Raw genomic sequence first — 19,560 nt, 5'->3', positions numbered from 1 at the left:
TACCTTTCCCAGGGCAGGTAATGGAGAATCGGAGCTGAGAGGCCTTTTCAATGACCTTGGCTGCCAAGCCATGGGCAGAGTAGTACCACAGACCCCGCCCCTGGGAAGGACTGGTCCAGGTCCCCCTCCCTCTCCAACTCCAAAAGCAGTTTTAGAGCACAAAGGCCCCAGAGTATACACTCACCAGCAACAGAGCTTCCAGCTGGTTAATATAGATCTCTTCGCTGGCCAGGAACCCCGAGAGAACCAGCTTCCTCATCTCCAGGCCTTTCCCTGCTTCCACCTGTAAAAGCAGATCAAAAGCCAACAGCTCATGAGAAAGGAGACCAAAATCCTGAGCAGCCTATTTTCTTGCCTTTTTTCTCTTCTTTAACACTTTTGCAGGGGATAAAAGCCAAAGACTTATTATAGAAAATTTGTAAAATACAGAAATATAAAAGGAAAAGCAATCACCCTTACTCCTACTGCTAATGTCTTGCTTTAATTCTCTCCCATCCTTTTTTTCCCCCACATTTCCTTATTTGTAGCCATCCACCTTTCAACCTTATAATAGTGAGCAAGATAAAAAAGAACCTGACCCCATGTGTGGGAGCAATTTAATGGGGGTGGGTGGTGGGATATAGACAGTTAAGAAGGGAAATCAGAGTCATGACTGAGGCAGGGCATGGTCACATGGAGGCCACAGCAGGGGCCAGAGGAAGTGCCCAGCGGAAGTGATGTATAAACAGAGAGGAGTAGTGATAGAGAGGATGGGATGGAAGTGGGCATGGGACCCCGGCCAAGTGGCCTTCCAGCTACACCTCTGACTATATCTTCCTGTCCCCGGGGGTTCAATCCCACAATGGAGGGTGCTGGCTGTGGGCCATCAACTTTACCCCATGTACCCCCCGACCCCCGCCAGCATTTCCTGACTGCCTGACTGCGTAAGGCACAGACACCAACAGGCCTCCTCCTCCCTCCAGAATGCCTTCTCCTCTATGGTAGAGATCATACCCCATTTAGCCTTGAGTGGCCACCAACTAGCACAGTGCCTGGCACAGAGGAAGTGCTTGAAAACTTTTCCTGAGTGAAAAGACGTATAATTCTTCTTGTCACCTAAGATCCCCAAGTCATTCCTGGCCTCCTCTTCCTCCTCTCTCCCCCTCCGCTGCCACACTGAGTCCCCAAGCTCTTCAAAGCGTCCTTGTTCGTCTCTTGCAAGGATTCTCCCCTCTGCTCCACCCTGTCCTCTGCTGTGGCAGAGACCCACAGCATCCCACTCCCCACCGGATTCCAAGTGCCGCTCTCTCCTGCCTCCGCTCCACTCACCAGAGCCAGATCAACATTCCCAGAACGCCACCCTACACCTGAGGCTTGTCAAAGACTTAATACTGCAAAATGTGATTACTGGGGGACTCAAGTAGGTTCTTCACTCATTGATTTATTCATTCAACAAATGCCCACCAGACCCTGTAGATACAATGGGAAACAAACATTCAGTAGCCTCTATGCTCATGTGGCTTATAATCTAGTGGGAAAGAAAGACGTTAAAAAACAAAAGCCGAAGCTGCATAGCACAGGGAGATCAGCTCGGTGCTTTATGACCACCTAGAGGGGTGGGATAGGGAGGGTGGGAGGGAGACACAAGAGGGAGGAGATATGGGGATACATGTATATGTATAGCTGATTCACTTTGTTATACAGCAGAAACTAACACACCATTGTAAAGCAATTATACTCCAATAAAGATGTTAAAAAACAAACAAAAAAACAAAAGCCGAGTAAATATAAATATATGACTATAAAGTGTGATGGGGGTTCAGCATATTCTTTTCCTTAAACACCTGCAGTGGCTCCTAGTGCCTCTCCCAACTTGTCCAATCTCCCCAGCAGCCGTCAGATCTCTGCCTTCCCAACATGCCAGGAATGTTCCAGCCTCTGAACTTTGGTTCTCGCCGTCCCTGCTGCCTAAAATGCCTTCTCCCACATGGGCTCTTCTCTCCTGAAGACACAGCTGAAGCCTCTGGCCTGCAGTGTCAGCTCTTGTGTCAGAATCTGTGGCACCGCCGCAGCACCTGACGCGTGCCCTATCTTGTTACCTGCCCGGTGATTCTGTAGGGTCTTTGAAGCACCTGCGTCACGCTCCTCTGGACACCCCTAAAGCCCAGCACCACATGATGTCCCTAACATGTGGGCACCTGCCATTTATTAAGCCTTGTAAGTCCTTTCCACTCTCTCATTTAGCTTCATCCCTCTCTCAAATACCTCCCTGAGGGAGGTACTATATTTTTCCATTATACGAATGGAAACAAACAAATAAGACTTAAAAGAGGGAGGGGACTAGCCCAGAATCACACAGCCACAAAGTGGCAGAGCTGGGATTCCCCTGCAGGTCCTCGAACACCAAATTCTGGTCTCGTCCACTGCTCTGATGATTTCCTCACTCTCTTGTTCCTTTTTCAAGCTTCGGATGCTTAACTGGAATCTCAAACAGACCCCTCTCTGGGCATCAAATGCACACCCTTAGCATAAGCTGGGAGAGTGTCTGAAGCTACCAGAAATCTCCTAAGTCCGAAGGAGAGCTGCTTTCCCCCTGCTGCATGGCCACCCCAGCATGTTCTCACAGGCTGTCCTGCCCTTTCCCCAGGTGAAGGACTTAACCCTTGACCGTCCATCAGCAAACCAGTTAGCAATTTGTGCCGGAGGCTGCCTCTCCCAGAGTCTCTGACATGTAATCCAATCCTGTGATAGAAGAACAAGGTCCTGCCAAAGATGTCCACCTCCTAATCCACAAAACCTGTGACTATGTCACCTAATGCGGCAAAAGAGACTTTGCAAATGTGATTAAGTTAAGGATTTTTATGTGGGGAGATTATCCTGGGAATTATCAGGTGGACCCTATGTAATCACAAGAGTCCTTGTGAGAGGGAGGCAAGAGAAAAGGCTATGGAGGGATGGAGCCCACAGAAGGAGAGGGAGAGGCGGAAGGGGACGGGGAGATATTGAGTGCAAGACTGAAAGATGCTACACTGCTGGCTTTGAAGGCAAAGGATGGGGCCATGAGCCAAGGAATGCAGGGGGCCTCTAGAAGCTGGAAAAGGCAAGGAAACAGGTTCTCTTCCCTAGAGCTTCCAGAAGGAATGCAGCCCTGCTGACCCTTGAGACTTGTAAGAGAATAAATCTGTGTTGTTTTAAGCCACTAAATGTGTGGTAATTGGTTTTCGGCAGCATTAGGAGACCAGTATGGATGCCAAGCTTTAGGGAAAGACAATGGTTAGTTATTGATGGCTTCACAAGTACCAGGCACTGTTCTAAGCACTTTCCGTGGATTAACTCACTGGAATCCCACAGTCTAGAAGGTGTGATCATTATCCCTCTGAGGCACAGAGAGTGGAAACTGCCAGCTTCCCAGAGCTGTGGGCATCGCAGGCAGGCAGCACCCCTTCCAAGGAATGAGACCGGAGCTCGGAGCATGGCTCGCAGCCCTGGAGGTGGAAGTGGAGGTCGAGGTCAGACCTGCTGCTTCCCCAGCCTGACAAATGGGAACTCGCTCTCCACGTTGGGGGCCAGCGCTCCCCTCCTGTGCCCCATTCCCTTCCCGTTCCCTGCCAACTGGGGATTTGCCTGAGGGCCTGGCAAACACCCTCTCAGGGAAGTCACTTGGGGGCACAACGTCAGCTTAACTGTAGAGCTGGCTGGACCAGGACCAGGGTGAAGACGGGGTGACTCACAGCCCCACCAAGCCTTCACCCACCCTGGCATGAACACAGACCCTTGTGTCAGGCCCCGTGACAGCCCATTGCAGCAGGACCCGCTCCTCATCAGACTCCAACCTCAGAGTCCAATCTTGAAAGAACCCCCCAAAAGGCAGTAAGTAGTCACCCCCAAGAGTCCCCACTCTGGGCCACATTCACCCTGACATTTTGGCCAGCATGGGGGTGGAGGTGATGGGAAAGGATGTGACATTAAATTCTGTGCATTTTACCAACAGATGGCCTGTTGTCAGTTACCACCCAAAACCTCATCCATCTTCACTTTCCTCAGACCCCACCTGTTCCTGGGTTGGAATTACCTGGAAATTCACAATTGTTTCTTCAATCCTCCTGGAGCTATTCTTATCCCATAAAACACCAGGGCTCAACATCCATTCACTCATTCCCCACCATGTGCCCGGCACTGGGAAGACAAGTGAAGGAGACAGTCTCTGCTCCCAAAGAGCCTTCCAGAGGTGCCCACACACCCAGAATCCCCAGGGAGGGGAGTTTTCCGGAGTTCAGGGCCCCCAGAGCCCATGCCACGCTGCTTGCCAGTCCTGCAGCACAAGGAAGCTGCCATCTGAGTGACACTGTCCCCACTTCCTCCCCAACTGGAGCTTATGAAATGCAGCAGCCACGGGGGGCTTGTTCATGCCCAGCATTTTACATAATCTGCTGGGCTGAAAGTGTCAGCCTGAGGCCTCAAATCCAAGAGGCCAAGTCACTCTGGTAGGGACAGTATCTGCAAGTAAGGCTTAGCTGGCTCTGGCCTGGCCTGGTCTTCTACTGTCAGGGCTAAATAAAGTCTCCGAAGGTTTGGTTCCAGGCCAAGTCAAGACTCTCTCCAGGAGCCTTGATCTCCTCCAAGACAATAATGTGGGCTGAACAGGCAGGGCCACTTGCAATTCAGAGCCCTAGGCCAAGCAGCTCCGTAGACAGTAGAATTCAGTCCATGGGCCACACCAGTTTGCAAGGAGCACCCCGGGGGTGGGGGATCTGGTCAGAGCGGATGCCACTGGGTCTAGGCACTATGTCCATGCCAAGTATCAGCCTCAGCCTCAGGACAGCTGGCCCCTCCCTGAGTTGAGTCGATGCAGGGAACCCAGCCATTCTCTCCTCTCCCCAGCCCTAGGCACCAGGGAGGTCTCTTTCAGCTAATTCCTCAGCAGAATAGAGTGGGGGGTGGGGCGGGCACTGCTGGGGGACCCTCCTAAAGGGTAGATCTCCATATTCTGAGCTCCCTGCTGTCTGAAGCTGCAGGCAGGTCCCATGGGGTCCAGCAGTGTTTTCAAAGTTCAGCTATTCACATCCCACACCTTTGCAGTTCTGTCATACATAGCACCGGCACTATTATTTACTTAATACTGTTCTTTACAACAACTGGCTTCTTAAAAGCACAGCCTTATCCCAAGCATTATATTTGAAATCACAGGAAAGACGTGCAAGTCATTTTTTTATTTTTTATTTTTGGCTGCGTCACGCGGCATGTGGGATCTTAGCTCCCTGACCAGGGATGGAACCCGTGCCCCCTGCAGTGGAAGTGCGGAGTCTTAACCACTGGACCACCAGTGAAGTCCCTATTTTTTTCTAAGATACATTAAAATGTACGCCTAACTATTAAAGTGCAAAATATATATCCAGGTGCCACCTAAAATCATCTCTCAAATCATTTCATATGTGGCCCACACTTCGGGAAAAAACCTAAGTGGGGGACACAGGCATGGCCATCACTGCACATGGAGGGAGCAGAGACCTGGACAAGTGAAAAAGAAACACAGGTGGTTCAGATAATCCATTAAAAATTGGCACAGAATTAACCTGAAGGGTTAATCTGCATTACAAAAGGATTTTAAAATTCCTGACAAATGAGTTCCTTTAAATAGCAGCCTTTATATAGCAAGGCCCCTATCAGCCCTAGGTACCTTTAAATAGAATCATATGAAAGATTTGGGGTGGGCTTCCCTGGTGGCGCAGTGGTTGAGAATCTGCCTCCCAATGCAGGGGACACGGGTTCGAGCCCTGGTCTGGGAAGATCCCACATGCCGCGGAGCAACTAGCCCTGTGAGCCACAATTACTGAGCCTGCGCGTCTGGAGCCTGTGCTCCGCAACAAGAGAAGCCGCGATAGTGAGAGGCCCACGCACCGCGATGAAGAGTGGCCCCCACTTGCTGCAACTAGAGAAAAGCCCTCGCACAGAAACGAAGACCCAACACAGCCATAAATAAAAATAAATAAATAAATAAAATTAAAAAAAAAAAGAAAGACATATTAAAAAAAAAAGATTTGGGGGATGTACACAATACTTTACAGAGGGGAGGTGATGCTGCTATCAGTATTCACATTATTATTAGTTTATAGACCATTAACTCCTCAAAGGGGACTGTGAGTTGAAACACATAGCAAGCTCCAGCTCCAGTTCTGGAGAAAACCACTGCCATCTTCACATCTGTCCCCCAGGAAGATGAAGCATCTCGGAAATTACACTGAAAACAGGATTGATTTATAGGACTGGCATCTGGACATGTGCTCAGGAACACGACTACTGTTTAAGGTAAGTACTCCTGAAGTAAAGTAATAGCAAAGAGAGAACTGCCTTGGACTTCTACCAGCCGCCAAGAAGAGTCTACCATGCAGGAGTGTGCCCAGTCCACAGCCCAGGACAGGAGCACACCCTCCAGAAATGAGCCCTGACCTCACACATGTACATGTGCACATGCACACACACGTGCACACACACACGTGCACACACACGCCCAGTCCAGCCCTGACTCAACGAGAAGTGGTCCCTCCTCCTCTGAATTTAGTACCCTTTTATCAGAACCCTTCTCATGGCCCTGCCTACTTTCTCATTATATTCCTATTATCTGGGCACTTGCCCCCTTACCCTGAACTGTGAACTCTTTTTGAGAAAGGACCAAGCCTTGTTCACCTGTCTCCTCCCCCAGGCAGCCTGCTTTGCATAGAACACAACCTGACAGTGTTTGTTGAATGAATCAATGAGCTTTCTGTTTGTCTTCTCCCTCTATAGATGGCCAAGCCTGGTAGAGGAGAAGGGCATCCTAGACGTGTTCAGGCTGGGACAGGGGGCTTGGAATCCCCCAACACTCAGGAAAGGGCCCCTACCCCCAGTGCTGGAGACAGGTCTGGGAACACTGAGGCGGCGAGGTAGAGGGGAAGACTCCATCTTGGCGCTCACAGGGCTCTGGGAGGAACAGCATTTTTAGGTGTGATGTGCACCCAAGCCCCTTTGGTATCCGTGTGCTTCCTCCTTAGAACACCTCTGAGATGGAATAAGGCCAGGGACATGGTACGCCCTGTGTGGGCCCCGTGGAGCCTCACTCACTCCACCAATCCACTGGACACCAGCCACACACCAAGCACTGTGCAGCGCTCACAATGAAAGCAAGAGGGCCCTGCCCTGGAGGAGAGAGGCAGACATCTAGAGTTCCAAACAGAATGAAATAGGGGCTAGCCCGGTATAAGCCAGACTAGAGGTCCAGAGTAAGGCAGGACCCATAAGGCAGCATATGAGTGGAACCCCATCTGTGCTGGGGAGGGTGTCTCAGAGAAGGGCCATTAGGAAGCCACGGAGGTCCCATCCCACACACTACTAAGCTCCCAGCAGGTGCTCTTGGTTTCATAACCAGACTTTTCCCCATCCTGTTCCTGGGATGGCTGGGCAGACCCTAAGGGTAAGGCCTTGGGGGCCCAATGAGAGATGTGACTTACCCCAGTGTGCCGAGCTAGCACCAGATGAGAAAACCAGGGATGGGGCGCCAGCCACTGCCAGCCTCCCGTTACGGCTCCTCTCTGCCCCACACCCGGGCCTACAGCGACCGCTCCACCCCTTCCACACATCAGCCATCTACCCGTGGGTCTGCAGTCTATTTTTACCTCCATTAGCTCCTCCTCTGACCCACACTGTAGCACGGGTGGAGCAGGGCAGTGATCCCCATCTTACAGGAGGGACAAAGACGACCAGAGAGGCTCAGCGACAGCCTCCCGCCCAGAACAATGCTCCGTGCACCATGCCCTCTGGGGTGCCGTGCTGCCAGGGCAGACAGGCTCGGACCCCACAAGACGGGCGCTCTCTGTTAGGCAGCCTGGCTTGCAGTCTGCGAACTCCCTGCCATACGTTCTCACTGGCCCTCCCTTCGAGCCACAGAACAGAGAGGAGGTGAGCAAAACACTGAGGTTAGAGGTGAAAGAAAGGAAGGACGGTGTGGTGTGCACGCCTTAGGCAGCACTGGTGTGCTTTCAAGTGGGATCCCGGCCCCTGGGGCGGGGTGGGGGGGCAGGGGGGGCATGAAGAGAAGGGGATTGAGGCAACCGCTCCCCTCCTGCTCTACCTTCGAGGCAACTTCTCTGATTAAACAGAGGCATTGCTGCCGAGAATGCCCACAGCCCCAGAGTCGGTGGGCTGGGGTCCGGCAGACGCTTCCTGCCTATGCCCACCTTGGGTAAAGTGCCTAGCCACCTGGCTCCTGCCTCCAAGCCAGCTGTTACCGCCCCTCTTCAGCTGATCCAATTCTTTCCCTTCAGGGAAGTTCAGGGACCTCTGGCTCTCCATCTCTCCAAATGCTCTCGTGCCCTAGCCCAGATTCACCAGATTCCACTTGCTTGGAAGAGAGTGGCTCCCTTGGCCTGAACTTCACAAGTGCACTTATCCCACTGCTGCCATGGAAACAAGGAATTACGGCCTCCTAGTTTCACGTCGGCCAGCTCCTCTGGGGCAGCAGGCTCACACCACTGGCGTGCCCACCAGGGGACTCATGTCACTGCCAGAGAAAGCCCTCTGCACAACTGGCCTGGGGAAAGCCAGCAGCCACTCCCCCTGAGGACAACTGGTCCAGGGGGAGGCGGCGGGCACTGCGCCTCTCCCCCAGGAACAGCTGTGCCCAGAGCACAGCCCCTCTCATCCCCTGGCAGGCAGGCGCCAGCCCCTCTCAGGCTGAGGTGCTTCCACTCGGCCACAAGGTCTGTGCACAAATCAGCCATTTCTGCCGCACAGGCTTCGGCAGTCAGAGCTGCGAGCCCTGCCCCCTCCCCCGACAAGCATCCAGGGCGTGTCACATTCCCACCTTCACAGCCACCAAGAATGGGGACCCTGAGCCGGGGCTGGTCGGGGTTCCCAGCTCGCACTCCTCCAGGAGAAACACATCTTCATCTTCCAGGACCTTGTCCAAAAAGCCTATCGCCTCCTCTTCCTCTTCCATGGCAGCGCGAGCCGCGGAGGGCAAACAGGAAGCAGGGTCCCAGCAGCAGCGGCAGCGGCAGCCGTGGCCGCCGGCGCCTGGAAGCGAGGCCGGCAGGCGGGGACGGGAAGAGCGTGCAGGGCAGGCCTAAACCAGCACGCGGGCCTCCCCGGAGTCCGTCCTGGCGCCCGGCCACCGGCTGCCGATGAAAGGCTCCATTATGAGCCTTCTCCCGCCCGCCGGCTCCGGGTCCTCCCGGAGAAAGGGGAAGCGGGGCGTCCGTGCGGCCCCGGCCGCCTCTCGCGGGGAGCTCCGCCGCCGCTGCCGCCGCCGCGATTCCAGGGCTGTCACCGGAGCCCGCGCGCCCCTGCCGGCCGCCGCGGCCCTTCCTGCCGTGCGCGCCGGCTCTCCAGGCAGGCGGGGCCCCGCTCCCTGCCGCCGCTCCCAGCCCGGCCGGGCGCCCCGCCGCCGCCGCCGCCGCCGCCGCCACCGGCCCCACAGATCCCGCCCTCCTGGACGCGGAGGTTCGCGTTCGCTCTCAAGACACAGGAAATGCACGACTCGACGGGTGAGGTGGAGCCGTTCCCTCTCTGCGGTCGCCGGGCCAGCCGGCTGGCGGAGGCTTCGGGAGCGCGGAGGAGGGGCGACGGGGCCGCAGCCGGGCCGGGCGCAGGGGGAGGTCCGCTTCCCAGAGACAGGCTTTATTTACAGCCCCTCACCGGCCCCGCGGGCAGGCGGGGGCGGAGCGGACGAGCAGCTGCCCGCACAGCCTCGCGGGCCGCCGGGCCAACCTCGGTGTCACCTTGGGATGCAGACAAGCCCCTTCTCACTTCCGCCTCAGGCTCTGACACCTTTGAGGAAGGGAGGCCAAGCCCTGGTGAGAAACCATAGTTTCTTTGCATCGCCACCGTGGCTGAGGGAACAAGGCTTTGTGCAAAGGAGGCCTGACCTGCCTCGCCACGAAAGAAGCACAAGTGCCAGCCAGGGGCTGCAGCGGGGCCGCCTCGAGCAGCCGGAGGTGCCACACCTCCTGCTCACAGATGCTGCTGATTAGCGACACCACACCTCCTCGGAGCTCTTTTCCCTCAACAGGGGCCTGGGCCCAGTAGAACCAGCCCCACAGGGGAGGGTACACTTAACCCAGGACCAGGAGCACGCCAGCCCTGCCCACCCCCAGCCTGCTTCCTCTGGCTTCTTCCATGGTTACAGAAGGTAAATCCATCCAGAGGGTGAAGTGCACACTCTGGTCCCCTGGCCCCATCCAGAGATGTAATCCACCTACTCATGGGGGTGGAGTTTAAGGGCAGCAGCTGGGAAAAGCTCTTTCACAACACCTAGGGCAAAGGTTGCCAACTCCAGCACCCAAGAGGGTGCAGGTAAGATTAGTTAGTGAAATGAGCCAGGTAGGGTGGGACCAGGTGAACCGAAAAAACTGTCACTCAGCTCCAGCTGCTGGCTGCCAGGGGCAGTGCAGGCTCAAGGTTGCCCCATCTTGGATTGTTCAAGAGAAGCTGGAATCCGGATTTTTAGGTGATAGCTCTCAATTTAAAAATGATGGCAGATAAATTATATTTTAAAAACAAAACCTGATGCAGTCTCAATGAAGCACATCTGTGCACTGAATCAGGCCCACAGACAAGGTTGCTGCCTTCTTGCAGTTGGTTGTGTTTCTTTGAGGGAAGGTTGGGAGGGGTGTGTGTGTGGGGGGTGGGGTGTTGTTCCTTGAATATCACCTCTGTCCCATTTCATCACTGGACCTGGCATCTTGGAATCAAATTCAGCTTCACACATGACCAGCCCACTACTTATCTTTGCAAACCTGTATAATAGGTGCCACCAGCCAGACAGATCAAGTGAAAACTCCGGATTCTGAGTAATGAGCCCTGAAGCTCCAGCCCCACTCACGCCAATCCCCCCAATCTCCCACCAGCCCCCAAACCACGTCTCTAGTCAGGGATTTCCTCAAAATCCTAGTGCTTCTAGCTCACAAGTGTCTCTCCCAGTACACAGTTGCCAGACCAGCCAGTGTGGTTCTTAATGATACAGTGTCTGAGTTGTCCATTAATGCCTCTTGTGTCTACCACTGGCCTCCTTATGCACATGGCACATCCCCTGCCAGGTGGCAACTGTATGGCCACAGGGGGAAGAGTCCAACTCTTTGGAGCTCGTTTGGAAATGCATTCCAAAGGGGGGGGTTAACAGTGTGCCATCCTAGGCCCACCTGGGCTCATCACCTCTCCTTCCCACTGGGCATCTCAGCTGAGAACAGGGCCCTTGGCTGAGCCTCCAAGCTGGGTGGAGGGTTGAGGAAGAGCGAGGAGGGAAAAGGAGAGGAATGGACATGGTTCCTTATCCCAACTCCCCAAAAAAGTCTGCGGAAGTTCTGAGCTCTAGGTGGGGCTCCTGCCATTCTATTAGAGCAGAAAACCTGTCCTCACCAGTAAAAGTTTTCTCCCTGTCACCATAGCTGAAATGCAGACCAAGGGATTTGGGGTAGGTTCTCTGGGGCCTCAGGGCTGATGGGGTTCCCCAGAGGCACAACCCCCCCCCCACACCCGCCCTCTCCCTCAGTCCCTGGTTCTTCCCTGTCCCCGCCCTGGCTGGGTTATAAATAGCCAGGGTAGATCTGAAGGGCCCTCTCAGCCACAATTCCTCATTTGGTTTGGGCGGGTGAGGCTGTTCCCAGCGCTTGGGAACAACCAGGCCTGGCATTCCCCAGGGCACAAGTGTGCCAGCCCGGGGCTCTGTGCCAGTCTGTCTCCCATCCTGCAGGCTCCGAGTGCACGGCATGGGCTGCCCCCTCCGCTCGGACAAGCAGGTGTAATGGGAGAAGGGCCTAACAGTCCAAGGGCCCCCCCCCCCACGGTGTCCCTTCCCCCACCCAAAGGAACATGAGGGGCCCTCAGGAGTCTCCGAGAGTAGCCCTGTCTCCATTCCCCATGCCCCTACCTAGCATGGCAGGATCGACACCCACTTCTTCCAAACCCTGAAACCTCTCAGAAGCTGCTCCCTGAACATCCAAGGCATCTCCACTCCACCCCACCCCACCCGGGTTGGCTGGAAATTCCAGTGAGTAATCTGAATGCCCTTCCATCTCCACTGGGCACACAGACTCCCCTCAGAGGCCCTCAGTTCTGCCCCTGGAGGGAAGTGACTCACAAGTCCCAACGGTGTTCTCTGCCTCTCCCCTACCAATGCCCTGGACACGCACTTCCTCCCTGCGTCCCCTACAACTCTGCCTGCTTTCGCCTGGCTCCTGATCCTTCTCTCCAGAGAAGCAGCTGCTCCAAAGGCCTCCAAACTGCCTTATTCCAAAGGCAGGGGCCTCCTTCTCTCCTCCTCAGCCGCTGCAACCTGGACGCTCTTAAATCCCTCAGCTTCTGTGGCCATGCTGATGCTGCCTGTGATCGCTCTGGTTCAGGCCGGCCCTTCTTTTTCACCCATTCGGACCAGGCTGCAGCCCTCTCCTCTCTATCCTTGGAGAACTCATCCCTTCTCACTGCCAGGCCAATGGCAGCCCATCACCATCTGCAGCTCCAACATCTTGCTCTGCTGGAGTGTGACATCTGTGCTGTCAACTGGTTCTCCTCACTTGGAAGTCCCATCAGCAGCCCCTCAGCTCCACATCTCCAGACCAAACGACCCTTCCCCCTCCCTAAACCAGCTTCCCCTTCTGGTTTCTCCACTTCTGTTGGCGGGGCCGCCATCTTGCGACTCTTCCTTCCCTCAGGCCCCACATCCCTTTTACCGAGTCCCCTTGGTTCTTCCTTCTCTTCCTTTTCCAAAGCCACCACCCCAGCCAAGGTTTGTAGAATCTCACACCTACGTTAACCACAGTAATATTCCACTCTGACTTCCGATCTCGCCTGTCCATCCATCTGTTCATTCATACGCAGAGAAGGCCTGGCATTACAAATACACAGATCTGCGAGACACAGGCCTTGCCGTTAGCATGCTCTCAACCCACAGGGGGTGAAGGACATATCAACAAATGAGGCAGTGTTCTCACTGGTCAACACGGCGGGAACACGGGACAAAGGCACTAACCCTGCCTGAGAGGTAAAGCTCCACAGAAGCGTGGCCTCTGAGCAGCATCTTAAAAAGGGGAAGGGTTTCCAGGCAAAGGGAGGAAAATGTTTTGTAAGGAACCCCAGGAAGCACAGCTGGAGGACAGAAAAGGGGCAGGTGATGAACTTGGAGAAGTGGGCGGGAACCACTCCCCCATGAACAAGGGGCACGGACTGAGATTTCAGACACCCGCCAAATCCACGCTTTCCAAGCCACCAACAGTTTACTCTCCCCAAACCCAACAGCCTTCTCTCACACTCATTCTCCATCCCCTCATTCCCTTACCCACTCAATCAACAAGTATCTCTTCATTGCCCACCATGCACCAGGCGCTGTGCTAGCATCCAGAACACAGCCACAAGTGGGACGCTTTGTCTACCTCCGTGGGGGCTGATGGTCTCAGGGACAGACTGACCACTGCGAGCCAAGGCAGGGCCAGGGGAAGGGCACGATCTCAGAACTCTGGGGCTAAGGTACAACTCTTCCAGAAAGAATAACGTGGAAATATCTATTGTGACTTAATATGTTCTCACCCTCTGAGTCAGCACCTCCACTTTAAGGAATTTTTCTGCAAAAACATTTCTGCAAGGACTCAAAGATCTTTGTACAAAGATGTTCACTGCAATGATGGTTATACCAGTGAAAGACTGGAAACAGCCCAAATGTCTAACAGAAGGGGACTGGCTAAGTGAATTATGGTACAACCATTAAAAGAAACACTGCATACAGTCATGAAGGAGAATGAGGTGGGTCTTTAATTACTGATATGCAAGATGTCCAAGACTTATTAAATAACCAGAGCAAATTGCATAACAGTATTAATAGTATGATCCCACTTTTTAAAAAAGTGTATATATATAATATATACCAGAGAAAAATGTATTTTTTACATATATGTGTATATATATGTAATATCTCACATGGAAAAAGAAGATGTCTCTTAACAGACATTCTCTCTGTAGGATGAGACTTAAGGAGACTTTCACTTTCCATATTATATGTTCCTGTAAAGTTAGAATTTTCAGTGATGTAATCAGGAAAAATAAAAATTAATTTCTTTTTTAATAAAGAAATTAAAAAAAGAAGTGTGGTAAGTGCTATAATTGGGCAAGTAGAGTGAGCTCTGGGGGCACAAGACAGAAGACACATCTGATGCAGCAGAGGGGGGAGTCACAGAAGGTTCTCCAGAGGAGGTGACATTAAAACTCCTACCTGAAAATGACAGGGATTAGCCATGCCAGGGGGACTCAGGGGCAGACAGGACAGCATGAGGAATAATGAAATGAGTTCAGTCTGGGTGGCAAGGCTTCACCCATTCAACCAATACTTATTAGGCATCTCTTATGTGCCAGGCGCAGTTCTAGGCACTACAGTATGCAATGAGCAAACATTTTGGTACAAAACTGACAAAGCTCCATGGCAGAGCTCCCATTCTAGCTGGGGGGTTGTAATGAGACTGCAGAGGTAGGCAGAGATCAAGTGGTCAGGTCAGGCACGGCCTTGACAGCATTGCTACGGGCAGGCACTGAAGAATTTTACAGGCAGTGGCCAGACAGTGTCTCAGTGCATCCCTCCTGCTGACATCAGATTACTCTTTCTAAAACACTGCTCACTCTGTACCCAGCAGGAAGCCACCAAGTCAGCCCTAACAAGGGCAGTGGGGCCCTTGCTGATGACTCAACTGATCAAACTGTTGACAACAACTTCTGCTGTTTGCTGTCCCATGAAAGGGCCAGGTGCATTCTCACCTCCAGGCCTTGACCTGGCTTGGAGCCCCCTCTCCCTCCTCTCTGCCTATCCCTGGCCCTTCCAACTTCCTTGGCAGGAGCTCAAGTCCCACCTCCAGACTTTCTGGAGCTCAGCAGACCCTGGGCCAATGAGAACTGACCCCAGGGGCCAGTGCCGGGGGCAGGTGGAGTCAGCCACAGCTGCAGATGGAATCAGACTCATCATCTTCTTGATAGCCATCCTCCTCCCTCTGCCTTCCCTTTTTCTGCTATAGCAGAAGTTACTCCAAATCATCTATAGAGGTCAATTACATGAAGCAAATGTTGGATATAAGCCACTACATGACACTGTTTATATAGTAAAACAAAAACAAACAAATAAAAAAACTCTCCTGGATGTTGGATTTGAATCCTCGTTCTGCCTCTTGCCAGCTGTGTGACCCTGGGCAAGTCGTTCAAACTCTCTGGGCCTGTTTCCTCATCTGTAAAATGGGGATAATTCTAGCACCAACTCTAGGTTTGCAGGGAGGACTAGTACACATGGGGCAGGGCCTGGCACATGTTGAGCCCTTGGCAGGCACCAGCTATTCTCCTCTTCTTTGGCAGGGGTGGTGGTGTGTGGGGAGTGCAGGAGGGGGGAGCCCTAGCCCACTCCCAGCCTCACCTCCCACATCTTCCAATGAACCCAAAGCCCGGCCACACTCGACCATTCTCCTTTTCTCACACCTCCAGAGGTTTTCCCACATTCCAGAACTTACACAGCTCCCTTTATCTAGAATGTCCTTCCTGACCAGTGCCCAGGCAGAACAGTACCTACTCTCTGAGGCTGCCTCCTACATGCTCTCCTCCTTGATTCCCCCACCTGAGGTTACATGGCTCCCTCCTTGGGATGTTGTATTAATACATCTCTCAAGCCTTGAAATTGAGGGACTGTGTGTGTGTGTGTGTGTGTGTGTGTGTGTGTGTGTGTGTGTGTAGGGGGAGTGAGGGGCAACCCCTGTTCATGCTAATTCCCCACAGCACCCAGAACAAGTTCTTGTAAAAAGTGGGTGCTCAGGGAGTTCCCTGGTAGTCCAGTGGTTAGGACTCCGGGCTTTCACTGCCGTGGCCCGGGTTCAATCCCTGGTTGGGAAACTGAGATCCTGCGAGCCATGTGGCGCAGCCTAAAAAATAAATAAATAAAGTGGGTGCTCAGAAAATACTTAGTGAGTAGAAATGACTCCAGGAGGCTTAAAGGGCAAGGCAAAGGGTCTCCCAAGAAGACAAATCAAGGGGTTCAGGTTGGGTGGATGGTACCTAAGGAAACTGGTCATCCACGGTGACACCCTCCAAAGGCACCTCTGCCCAGCAGGAATGCCAGTGGGAGCTGAGCCACCTCTGCCAGGACTAGAGTGGGGATGGGAAGGCCCGAGGGCAGCCAGAGCTGGGGGCCCATAGAGAACCGGGTTCACATCCCAGGAGAGATTCAAAGTCAACTACCACCTCGGGAGCTGGTCCTCCTTGTGGTACAGACTGTGCGTTTTCACAGTCACTGTGTCACTCGGTCCTCCCAGCAGCCCTTCCAGATAGGAGGTATTTATCCTTATTTACAGCTGAGGGGACCAAGACTCTACAGGTTATCTCAAGTCACAGAGCCAGAAAGACGTAAGACGAGGGCACTAAGGTTCCTGTTCTGGAGAGGTGGCAGAGAACAGCGGTGGTGAGCACCCACCACTGACCAGCTGTGGGACCTCAGGTGGGTTATGTCACCTCTTTGCACCTTAGTTTTCACATCTGTAAAATGGGGCAGTAACGGTGCCTACTTCCCAAGGTGTGGTGAGGACTAAATGAGTTAGTATTTATAAAGTGCTACAACAGTGCCCGGCATTTAGTAAGTGCTATGGAAGCGTTTCTCTTCTTTCTCTTCTTTCTGCCACACAGGCAGGAGGGTTGGGGGGGGGGGGTCTGTGTGGCTTTCCAGATAGAAGCAACCAGCCCATAACCCTGTGGGAGGAAGGTCCACAAGAGCATCATCAGAGTATCATCGTGGAAAGAAAGTGCTAGCACCCACTAGTGGAGGAACTAGGTGAGGAGGATGGAAAAGAGAGTCTGGGTAAGAGCCAGCCTGCTGCTGGGATACTCCCTGCCCTTCTGCACCCTGGCAGAACCCAGAGCCCAGGGGGCCATCCAGCCTCTGCCCCCTGGCGGCTCACCTGTGTGGCCAAACGTCTCAAACTGAAGGCGTTCTCAGGGGCAATTTCACACCTCTTGGTGTGATTAGGCGGGTCGGTTGGCCTCCCTGCTCCACCCTCAAAGACTCCCGAGCCTCAAGGACAGAGAATGGGTCTGGCTCACTCTCCTATCCACCGTCCCTGGGACCTGCAGGAGATGAGCAAACCTTCACCGAATACGTGTTGCTCTGGAAGTCGCCTTACTGGCCGATGTGAAACGCACAGCACAGTAGTGGGGAGAGGGCGATCCCAGACAGGCTGTGAGCATTACAGGGATGCCCCAGGTCGGCTGGGTGTGGCCAGCCAGGGAAGCCCAGATCCCAGCCATGTGTGAAGGGGGTGCGATGGGCCAGAGAGGCCAGGGAGCACCAGCCACGGAGGGGCTGAGGACCACAACCAGGGCACCGTCTCCCTATTTCCTATTTACATCCCCCTCAACTCACACAAGCCAAGGAACCCCCTGAGCCATACCTTCTTCATCTACAAAATGGGGGGCTCTCGCAGTGGTTGCAGGGATAGGTGGCGATGAAGCCCGTGGGCACCTGGCACAGCACCTGGCACAGCACCTGGCACGTAGGGGGAGCCAGGCAAGCTCCTCCTCTTTGGAGTGGGGACCAAAGATCCAGAAAGGGGGCAATAGGGAGCAAGGCTGCTGAGGCAGGAGGTCGGCAACCTGAGGAGAGATGTCTCTGGTTTTACCTGCAGCTGGAAACTCCTGAGAGGCGTAAAGATAAAGGGCAGCCGCCAACCCACCCAACCCAGGCCTCGAATGCCGTCCAAAGAGAGCAGACTGGGACACCACCTCAGATGTTCCCGGCTCGCCACGTGGCTTCTCCTGTCACCTAGAAGCGACTTCCTTGTCCTGCAACCTCAGATCCCAAACCCCAAGGCTTCAGAAGGGACCAGGAAGGGAAGAGGGGGCAGCAATTCGTCCTAGCTTCATCCCCTGAGACTGTATCTGCCCTCCCTCCCTGCTCCCTGGCCAATCCAGTGCTACCTGATTCAATTCCATAAACACCGGGTGAATATCCCTAGGTGCCCGGGAGCTGCTGATGGGGGTCCCAGAGATGATTGGGGATCAGGGCTCCGGATCTCGCAGGGCAGACGTGCCCCACGAGTAACTGTGCACGGTCCCCAGACAGCGGAGGGCTCAGCCATGGGCTGGAAAACCTTCACAAGGGAGGTGGTGTCTGAGGGGACCTGGGAGCACCACACAGACTCCAGCGTCAGAAAGACCCAAGTTTAGGGATTTCCTGGCAGTCCAGTGGTTAAGACTCCGCTCTTCCAATGCAGGAGGCACGGGTTCAATCCCTGGTCAGGGAACTAAGATCCCACATGCAGGCGCGGCCAAAAGAAAAAAAAGAAAAGAATAAAAGAAAGACCAAGTTTAAGTATATCTCTGGCTCCCCATGTAAAAGGCTCAGGGCGAGTCTAAGTAGCTGTGAGGAAGGGGGGGTTGTGCGGGGGAAGGGGGGAAGATGAGAAGGCTGACAGTGGTGATCATCTCAACTCCCCCCACCTATCTTTCAATTATCCTGCCGTCTGGAGACTAAACTCCTCAATTCAGCAGTTAGTGCAGTACTAACATGTACAGACTTTACAATTTATAAAGCACCTGCCTGGCACCATCTCACAGAAGCCTCCCGACAGCTGTGTGAGGTCAGGAGGGAGGAAATTCTCAGTTTCTTCACTTTACAGATGAGCAAACTGGAGCTCAGATGAGTGAAATCCCTCAGGTCACACAGCTAGAAAGTGGTGGCACTGAGACAACAACCAGATCTTCTCTCTGCCTTGTGGCCCCTTTTCACGGCGCCTCCCAAGAGGGGAGTCAGACAAGTCCATGGCTTGTGGGGCACACGCTTTTCTGAATGACCACGGTCCTGGCAGGGGAACGTGTGCCCCGCTTGTCAGTGAGATGGAGAGTCCCGCCTGTCCTTCCCAGGGTGAAAGCAGGCCCTCTCTGCTGAACTGAGCCACCGGAGGGAGCTGTACTCAGCCTGGGCTTGGGGAGAGTGAGGGTCGGCAGGGCGGGGCTTCAGCTTTCACCCTGATACCTCGCTGGGCTGCACACTGGGGCACATCTAAGGCGAGAGCAGAGTGAGGCTGCAGGGCGTTCTGGAGAGTGAAGAGCGTTTGTCCTGCAACACCGGAGACCCGGTTTCATCTGGGCTACCACACCTGGGAGGACAGATCTGACCCCAGGAAGGAGGTTGCAAAAGCAGATTCAGTTGTCGTCCAGCAAATATTCATTAGACCGGGTCCTCGCAGTGCTCTGGGCTCCCCACCCCTCTAAAGGCTGGTGAGGAGAGTCTCGTGGGCCCTGGGCGCCAAGGACCGAGGACCCACAGTGAGCCAGGCCCAGCGCTGCAGGCCTCACCTGAGCTATCCCAGTCCGTCCTCTCAACAACCCTTCAGGTGGTTAGTCCTATTTAGAGATGAGGAAACTGAGGCTCAGAGGGGTTATGACACTGATCCAGAGTCCCACAGCTAGAGAGCAGCACATGTTCATCTATGCAAAGCTCATGTCCCTTCCATTCTCTGAGCTGCTGGGAGAGTAAGACCGTGAGGGCTAGTTTTATGCATCAACCTGACAAGGCCACAGATACCTAGACGTTTGGCCACCCAT

The 19,560-nt window shown here is 53.9% G+C and overlaps 1 protein-coding gene across 3 annotated transcripts in view; it reads right to left on the bottom strand.

Annotated features, from left to right (window-relative positions):
• ABR (ABR activator of RhoGEF and GTPase) overlaps nt 1-19,560 on the bottom strand; it is a 181,848-nt gene that overhangs the window by 74,041 nt on the left and 88,247 nt on the right. For 2 of the 3 annotated variants that reach the window (XM_059908040.1, XM_059908041.1), the window contains exon 3: nt 185-283. In XM_059908040.1, the coding sequence (XP_059764023.1) occupies nt 185-283 (99 nt within the window). Of the gene's footprint in view, nt 1-184; nt 284-8,815; nt 9,354-19,560 lie in introns of those variants that run through there. The other variant, XM_059908042.1, reaches the window with a different exon arrangement.

This window comes from Balaenoptera ricei, chromosome 20 (assembly GCF_028023285.1).
Source record: "Balaenoptera ricei isolate mBalRic1 chromosome 20, mBalRic1.hap2, whole genome shotgun sequence".
NCBI lineage: Eukaryota > Metazoa > Chordata > Mammalia > Artiodactyla > Balaenopteridae > Balaenoptera > Balaenoptera ricei.
The sequence above is the reverse complement of the archived record's forward strand: the minus strand, read 5'-3'. Positions and strand labels throughout refer to the sequence as shown.